The sequence below is a fragment of the Nicotiana tabacum genome, chromosome 6 (genome assembly GCF_000715075.1).
Source record: "Nicotiana tabacum cultivar K326 chromosome 6, ASM71507v2, whole genome shotgun sequence".
NCBI classification, from domain to species: Eukaryota; Viridiplantae; Streptophyta; class Magnoliopsida; order Solanales; family Solanaceae; genus Nicotiana; species Nicotiana tabacum.
The window spans coordinates 21,210,588-21,219,977 of NC_134085.1; the positions used below are offsets into that span (position 1 = coordinate 21,210,588).

Here is a 9,390-nt window from a genome sequence, read left to right on the forward strand (position 1 = left end):
TGCATGAATCTCCCTACACATCCATTGCCCATTTTGTTTCTCTTACCAAATGTCTTCCTTCTTGAAGGTCCCACAAAAATTACTCAATAATTTTATTTTATTTTTAATGTTTTTTAGTAAGGCAAGATGGTGTATCAATTATAATTAATAGACTTAATATGGTATGACATTTTTTAAACCTTATGCATAGCGAGAGTTTCGTATACTAGATGCCCTTTTAATACTTTTTTTTTATGATTAGTTCTAATTTGTCAAGTTCATTTTTCACATAAAAATATATTTACAGATCGTATCTCAACTTGTGGAATACATTGGGTTGTTGTTGTATCTCAATTATTTTTTTCCATTGAAAGATATGTTGTGGCTACATGTTCAAAACCCCAATCATCTTTCATTATTTACCACAGTCTAAAATTCTCAGTCAGAGAAGGCTGCTTGCTTAGGTTGAAGATTAACCAAGATTTCTCAATCCAAGAAGATAACAAGATCAAAGAAAGTGGAGTTCCAGCTTCTATTTTTATCATTTTACTCTAGTTATTTCTTTTGTCTATCTATACATCTCTATGAAAAGTAATTAAAGGTTAACTGGAGAGAGTAGGGAGGGAGAAAATAAAATAAAAAACATAAATATTGAAGGGAAATAGATAAAGAAGATTATAGAAGCTTAGATAGCTAACTAAAATTAAGTACTTTTTTTTCATCTTATTCTTGTCGAGGGCGCGCATGCCAAAGAGAGCTGAGAGCTCGAAGCCGATGAAAATATTCAGCGATTGCCAGAAAACACCTAGCGGCTTGACGAGTTGTGAGCAATTGATGCAGCCGATGAATTGTTTGGTGCCTCAAATTATCTGCCTGTAAGTGAAAAATAAACATTCATTTATTCTCCAATGTTTTTAATTTAATTTTGTCAAGAATTAGTTTATTTAAGATAATTGTAGGTGAAATCAAATAAACTGTTAAGTAAGAAGTCATGCATATAAGTTTGACTTTTGAAGGGATTACATTATTCTTTTATTAACAGTTTAATATTGACAAGGAGTTTAGAAATATGTGGCAATACTATAATCTTCTGACTTTGGTAGTGATTGATTTGATTGTCAAATGGACTACGAACATACTTTATGTTTTTATAATTAAAGATTTATAAAACTAACCCCCCCCCCCCCCCCACCCCCTTTCCAGTTACTTTCCTTTAATTTAATTTCTGGACATTAGTAAAGGTAAGAAAACAACTATGAGGGACCCAAGAAAGGAAATAATATATGGTTGGATCTAGGTGGCGTGAGCAATTGTATATACTGACCACTCTAATGCAAAGAGTTTTTACAGATAAAGTGCATGCAAAAGGCATTACGAAGAGAATCTATGGTGAAAGATGCATTAGAAAAATAGAAAAAAATAAAATAGTAGTTTCAACCAGAAAATCAGCTTATACTACCTTCTAGGTGGCATCTATAAATGAATGAGAAACTAATGGTTTTGCGTTGTATTTGAAATACAATCTATATATTTAGAGTAAAATATTGTTATGTGAAGTGTTGAAAGAATTAGATTGTTGGAAACAACCTTTTGGAAAGACAAACAGCCATTTAGAAAACAATAATGTATTCTCAAATTTACAACAATAACAACAGTATAATCTCACAAGTGGGGTCTGGGGAGGGTAGTAGAGAGGCTGTTTCCCATAGACCCTCAGCATCCTTCCCTCCAAGAACTCCCTACCTTGCTCTTGGAGTGACTCGAATTCACAACCTCTTGGTTGGAAGTGGAGGGTGCTTACCATCAAATTTACAATGAGGGGAAAATATGGTACTTTCTATTTAATTTATCCTAAAAACCCAACAACTACCTTACTAGTGTAATTTATGATGCTTTATTTTTTCTCCAACATTCCACCCCAAGCTAATTTTGAGAATAAAAGTATGCTCTTAAATCAATTAATGGCAGCATGAGATATCAGTTATGCAAGTTCCAAAAGTTATCAATAATGGCAGCATTCTTTCTAAAAATTAACAATCATAACGTTTTGTCAATATTTAGCAACAATGATGAGAAATGAAAACACACCAGAAAAGGAACCAAGAAATGATCTTTCACATTTATTATAAATACAAGATTTATAAGTTTCAAAAGTAAAGTCCCTAAGTTTCTATTCTGAGTAAAAGAATGACTTAAGAGAGTCAAGTTCCATGACTTTCATGTAATTATGTGAAGTTGATAATGGATTTCCTTTTCTCTCCCATTCGTTTAAGAAACTAGGGGGTCATGGTGGATATAAATGTATGGTCTATTTAATGTAGTCTAAGTCAAAAGGTTTATGATTATGACATCATATAATATGGGCCTAAATTATTTATGATAGGGATATTTTTGAATCTCTCCCCTATTTCAATTCCTAGTTGCCTTTCTATAAGTTTGTTCTTCCTTGTGACTTTGGTTGAAATGTCTTGCAAAATTGATAAATAAAGATACTCTATGATATTAGGTCTTATATACTCTTTATGTTATTTCTTTTTCCCTTTTTTCGAGGGTAGAAAGGAGGTTCGGGGGAGAGGAGAAAGACAAAAGAATGCGCTAATATGTCTGTTAATTAACTTAAGCAATTTTATGGATGAGAAAAATTCGAACATTAGAGAATTTCAGAATGATATTAAATTTGTTACTTCTTGTTCTTTTCCTATATATGTGTGAGGACACATACCAGACATAATAAATCTAGCTAGGGGTCCCACATATTTTTTCCTCGAAATCAACTGCAATATTTATAAAATCTTTGTGACCAAAACCAATGCCATCTTTTTGTAGTCGAGGGTTTCCCTATAGTTTAATGCATGGCCACTAATGTCCGTATTTGTTTAATTAGATATAGAAAATCAGCTGGAGAGAGTAGTAGGTCATCAGATGGAGTAGGTTTTCCAACTCAAGTAGGAGCAGATTCTTCTTCTCTTTGGCCCTACCTATCCATCAACATCACTTGCATTACTCTCATCGATCTCTTTTATATGCAATCCTATTGTAGAAAAAGATATACGTTCTTTTTATCCTTAAGATCGCTAGCTCCAATTTTTAAAAATTAAGTTTTACGTACTGATAGTATAAAAATTATTTATAATGTCACGTACCTGTCGAACGAAACCTTCGAGAGTGGAGAGTTTGTTCATGGCAAGAGCCATTTGGCCCATGTAGTTGGCCATGTTTTGAGGGCAAGATAATGCATCAGAGGCAATGGTGTCTGAGAGAGAGTGATTAAGAGCTTCAAGTCCTTGAGAGAGTGCATCCTCTGCTTCTTGTGTTGATTGTTGTAACCCACAAATCCCCATAAGTTGTTGTTCTGTTAATGGCTCAATCTGACTCAGGATAATCTAATCATTCCAACAAAAAAGATGTCATTAGCTTATCCAAATATAAACTTCCAAAATACTATTAACAATAATCAGAAAGTACGAATCTTGATTTTTTTTTAAAAACGTGGAGGCCGTTGTGGTTCACAATATAATTACCAAAAGGTCTTTTGTTTCTTCTTACTTACCCCGAACTAAAGGTTAATAGATCTAAAAGAAAGCATGACTATTTCTTTGTGTCAATGAATTATGAAATATAGAGACAAAGATAGAGATAGGGTATCAGATAACCGTGCAAGATTCATCACTCCTCGACCCCACTATTACAGGTATAGTATAAGATATCGAGAAATTATCACATACAGATTTTTCTTGTGCGTATTTTTATAAAAATAAGGATTTTAGTTATATCCACTATATAAAAATTTTTACACTATAGATCACCTAAATAAGAGCTCGAATAACAAGAAGCGAACATTATGTGTATAAACACGCATAAACATAATATTTAACTAGATATAAGGGAGAAATATAATGGGAAGAAAACCAGAATAAAGGTCGTAACAGACATGGCTTTATGGTTGAGTATGGAATAATACCTAACGTGATCCTAAAAGGGAAAGCTTGGGGATGTCTTACTTCGTCATTCATTGATAGTATTACGTACATAACAGAAATTACAGAACATCATGAGATGTTCTCACAAGTTCCACCCATGGAATTAACTTCTTGTCTCCCTCGTGAGGCATCTCATGATGTCTCTCCAACCTTTGTCAACCCAGTTGGAACTATAAACACAATATTTACTAATCAATATAAAATGAGAACAAAAAGAGTTAAAAAGTACATTTATCTTAATATTAACGCATACTCCTATATGCTAATACTATAATTATCAATATATTTTGACCTGTTGATCAAGTACTTGTCCATATTCTTTTAGATTGGTAATCCTACTTTCTACAAATATTACTTGCACTTATATTTTAGGTGACCAGATGGTGCGAAAATTCTTTTGTTTTGTGAGTATATAAAGTAGTCAAGGGTACTCAAGTTAGTTCGAATATCTTGATTATTAAAAAAAAAAAAAGAACAGTTTATCTTATGCAAACTAGGGTTTGCATGCATGTATCTTTAATCATTCTTGATTGTGATGTAATTTTCTGTTAGGTTTTTGTTACGTATACGTACTTTGAGGAGCTCAGATGGCCGAAACCCTCCCATCCACATGAAGCAACGTTCAGCTGGAGTCTTCCACATACCAGAAACAAGATGAAAGACATCAGATTTTGTAAGCATACTCTTGAGGTTCATTATCTCGTCGTAATGTGTTACACAATTGTCGACATAGATTCGAAGCTCGTTTTCTGGAAAATGCTCTTGCACTGCGTTTCGAAGCTCGCACATTAGTCGATGGTGTTCCTCTAGCCACCTCGCGTACTCCATGTCGAAAACTGCAGCATCTACATTATTCAAGCAAAATCAACTCCACAAAAATACTTCAAACACCCCAAAAAAAAGTTTAACTTCTATACACTACTAGTGTATAAGAATTTTTACACAGGTTATTTAAAAAGATAACTATAGATAATTGTCCTTAATAATTGTGATTAGTATCCTGAAAAATGAGGTAACTGTTTGCTATATGTTAAATACTGTTAGTATTAAAATTCTTTACACTTTCGCTATATTAAAGTTAAATCCAAATAAAAAGGAAAAATTATGAAGAAGAAGAAAGGACAAGAAATGCAGATGTACCTGAGCTCATGTTGGCCATATTAACAGGAAGGTTTTGTTCTCCTCCTAAAAGAGAGTTTCCTCCAAAATAGTATCCCTAAAAAATGCAAATTCTCGGGAATTTTTATTTTCTTGAAAGAATAAAAAAAACTAAAGTAGGTAAATCTCTAAAACGAGATGAGTTATTTAGAAGAGAAATATATTACTTGTGCTCTAGCCCTTTGTAGTTCTTGCTCTAATTGAGTAAGCCTGATTCTACTTGACTCTAGCTGTTGAACATAAGCCTGTAACGAAATAGCAAGTAGATCAAAACAAAGTTTTTCCACAGAATAATACCCAAAGATAATGTTTTAACAGAAACAACATCAATAACTCAATAAAAATAAGTGAATAATAAGTACCTTTTTCCTAAGCCTACTTTTTCTTGCTGCCTCTCTATTCTGAGCAAGTCTCCTTAATGTCTGCAAGGAAAGTTAAATTAAAATTCCACAAAATTTATACTATGTAAATTAGTAAAAGGGAAGATAAACGGATAAAATTTCCTCAATTGATAAAACCAGAAGTCTCACCTTCGGATCTGGTGTTTTTGGTGCATCTTGCTCTGAACTTGAAGTTGGACCCTTCCTGTTTCCCTCTCGCTGTCATCACATTGAAGGAAAACATTAGATCTTTAAGAAGAAATTAAAATAAAAAGAAATACTATAGTATCTATAAAGAACAAATATAAACAAAAATGAAATTTTGCATTAAAATACCTTAGCAGCTTTTGGTGGTTCAGGACCAGAAGCAGAAGGAGCATCATTATTTTTGAGATTATTGGACAACTCCATGGACGGCTGAGATGATCTCTTGGAGCCACTTATTGCTGGAGAAACTAATCCAGTATTCATCTACCAAACGCAGGAAATTACAAGGAAAATAAATCAGTAGGTATTAATAAAAAAAACTAAAGTTGTTAATAGCAAGAAAATAAAAAATGCTTAACGGTTTCTTGAATATAGATACCCTATATTTTATCCATATTTATATAATCTAACTTACCTTATTTGTTGTTGATGGCTCGACATGCATGGGTTGAGATGGAAATATGTTCAGAGTTGGTGGTCTCATACCTGAATTTTCTGCAATATGTTCAGACAAAATTCTTGTTAATTAAATTAAGATTTCAAAGATCCTTTCTTCTCAAGAAAGAGAGTTTCTGTATTTCTGACAGGTCATGCACAAAAGTCTCTAAAAAAAAGCTCAGAAGAGAGATGAAAAAAAAAGCAAATCTTTAATTTCGTGCATTTTACAATAGAAGCAGATTTGGTATATGTGAGAAAACAAAAAGATCAGCTGAAATCGGAAAAGGCTGAAAGCTACTTTTATTTTCTTGAAATCAGAAAAAATGGAAAAAAAAGGAAATTGTTTTTGTTCTGAGAGGATCTGGTCAAAGGAGTACTATGAGAGATTTTAATTTATCTGAAAACATGCTTTTCTCATGACAGGAAAATAACTATTCCCCATGGAGAGAATCTCAACGGAAAAGACCTAAAATTAAATATAAACAAAAAGCTAAGTCCCTTTATTGATCAGAACTCAGAAGACATGAAAAATAAAGGACAAAAAAAGAAGAAGAAAATAAAAAATCAAAAGCTCACGTCTTTGTTCTTGGATTGATGAAGGTTCTTGGCCATCAAGATATTGAAAAAGTGCTTGATCTAGTTCACCTAAATCATAAGCTCCAGCACTGTCTTTGCTTCTTCTCATCCACAAAACCAAGAAAAATAAAAGTCAATAAAAAAATGATAACATGGGGTTTAATTTTATAAGTTATATATCTCTAAATTTGATATGTCAAGCAAGGAAAATGAATTTAATTACATGAGACTTCCAGGAATAGCAGAAGATGAAGAAGATGACTGTTGCATCATCCCAAAAGATATCTGATTATTATTTTGCAGCTGCTGTTGTTGATGATGATTATAAAAAAACTGTTGTTGATGATGTTGATGCTGACCTCCAAAAGAAATCTGATTATTACTTTCTAACGGGTCGTGGTTTTTGTTAGAAGAATCCATATAAGAAACACCAACAAAAAGCTTATTTTCTTGCTCAGGTGAACTCTCAACAAAAGCTCTCTCAAATCCCATTTCTCAAATTTATAAAACAGAAGATGATAACTATTCTTTTATTATTTGCTTGTACTACATAGCTACTTATAGAGTTGTTCCAGATCACCATAATCAGATAAAACCAAAGAGAGGAAAGGATAGTCCAGTCGGTGGTGTTATTTAAGAAAAAGGCTAAGGTTTTTGATGAGAAGTTAAGAAAATGAAGAATTGAATGCTAAAGAAGCAAAAGACAAAAGCTAGAGAGAAAGAAAGAAAGAAGAAGAAGACGAGGATGATAAAGCGGATAATATTCACAGAGAGTTTCAACACTTTCTTTTTCTAAAACGGTTCCACTCGGCGAAATCACTGAAGACTATGAGGAAAATAAGAAAGAATAATAATAATACTACTAGCTATCTGAGTCTTTGGCTTTTGGTTTGTATAGAAACCGCTTTTGAGCTTCCTTGTCCGACCATCTATCTCAGTCTTTAGCTTTGTGTAATGACTATTATACCCTTGATACTTCGTGTTTATTTCCATTGACATTTCCATGGAAAATTTTATTTTGTGTCTAGCGGACTTAGGTATAAACTTAAGGGGTCACATGACCCCGTAAACTTCGGCAGAGATCTTGTATATGTATATATGTATACCTTGAAAATGGTTAATAAAATCCCTTGGCATCCTGAACACTAAAAGTCTTTAGGGGACGCTGGTTGAGCAGAATATCGGTACTTCCGCCGCGTTAAAATCCTGGGTCCGCCTCTGCATACAATTGACACTAGTTGTATGAGACAACTTTTTGTCTCACAGTTTTGTGGACCCAAAAGTGTAAGATTGGGATCCACAAATTTGTGAGATAAAAATGAGTCTCATACAACTAGTGTCACTTGTATGAGACACAAAATAAAACTTCTCCATTTTCATGCAGCTTATTTGAACTAACACGTACAAATGTTGAATTGAGGAGGAGAATACGGATTTAATTTATATACATTAATGCTGCACTAATTAACTTTATATTAGTTGCGTAATTCTATCAGTTCTCGCGAGTTCTTGGCCTGCCTTACTTTTTAGCATAGTTAGTTCCACTTATTTTTTCAGTTAATTATAATTATTTTTAGGTAATTTAGGTAATAGTATAAAAACTCTTTTGCACTAATAGGGAATAAAAGCTAAATTCAGAAAATATTGACCATCAAGACTTAGAATCCACTCAATTGATAAGAGTCTCTCACTCAATAAGCGAGTTTAATTCTATTGTCAATGAAATAATAAATTTGGAGAAAGGTAGAAAGGGGGTAAAAAAGGAGTTCAATATATTTAGTACACTTTGCCTGCAACTTATATTGGATTAATACAACTCGTGGGAGTTCATTGATCATAAGTCAATTGTTTGAAAAAGAAAATTGTTGCGGATGATGAGTACCTAGAGTACCTTGTACGATTAGTCACAACATTCTTTGACAAAAAACTTAAGGAATAAGGTTTCTTTGAAAGGATAATTCCAGCTAATGCAAATATTACTCTCAGAAAATATGTGTTTCACCCAAATTCAACCTCAAATCATCAATTTTCACTCTAAAAAATCATAGTAAAAAATCTCCAAATTTCACATAATTCAGGTGCAATAATCCATGGGTAATTAATATCTAACACCAGATTCAAATAAAGCTTACTTACTCCCTCAATTGTAGTGAATCCTCTCCAAAAATTACCTCTAGCCGAGTTCAACAACTCCAAATAATGAGAAATAACTAAAATCCTTAGAATTATAAAGTCTACCCAGCCATTTCACAACTGCGGGCCAAAATGTCACACTTACAGCGCCGCTTCTGCGGTCCCTTCCTCGCATCTGCGAGGTCCACTAAATGCAAAAAATATGAAGTGGATACGTTTGATTTTAGTTCGAGTTACGTTTATGGAGAAAAGTGAGTTGTAGGTATTTGCAATTTTATGTCCTTTTAACTTCTAATTTTGAGGCTATTTTCAAGTACGCGGATTGGCACAAAATTGAAAATCTTCAAGAGAGAACTATGGATAGACAACGCTAACTGATTGGAAACCATATATTTAAATTCCTTTTCCTTACGTTTAAAAAGAAAAAACCGCGATACTGTTGTGAAATACTCCAACTGTTTTCACACATCTCACTTGTCCGTCTTCTGAGGGTAAAAATGTGAGCCTGATTAAGGACCAACAAGCTACCCCAAACAGCA

General features: G+C 33.1%; 1 protein-coding gene across 1 annotated transcript; it reads right to left on the minus strand.

Moving 5' to 3' along the window:
• Positions 1 to 487: 487 nt before the first annotated feature.
• Positions 488 to 7,400, minus strand: LOC107804246 (transcription factor HBP-1b(c38)-like; the record flags this gene model as incomplete). Its single annotated transcript, NM_001325751.1, is given in 11 exon segments — positions 488 to 852; positions 3,123 to 3,362; positions 4,533 to 4,804; positions 5,100 to 5,175; positions 5,285 to 5,362; positions 5,480 to 5,539; positions 5,648 to 5,716; positions 5,834 to 5,968; positions 6,120 to 6,199; positions 6,719 to 6,819; positions 6,942 to 7,400. Coding segments are annotated over 11 exon segments (1,530 nt in total). The 3' UTR covers positions 488 to 702.
• Positions 7,401 to 9,390: the final 1,990 nt, after the last annotated feature.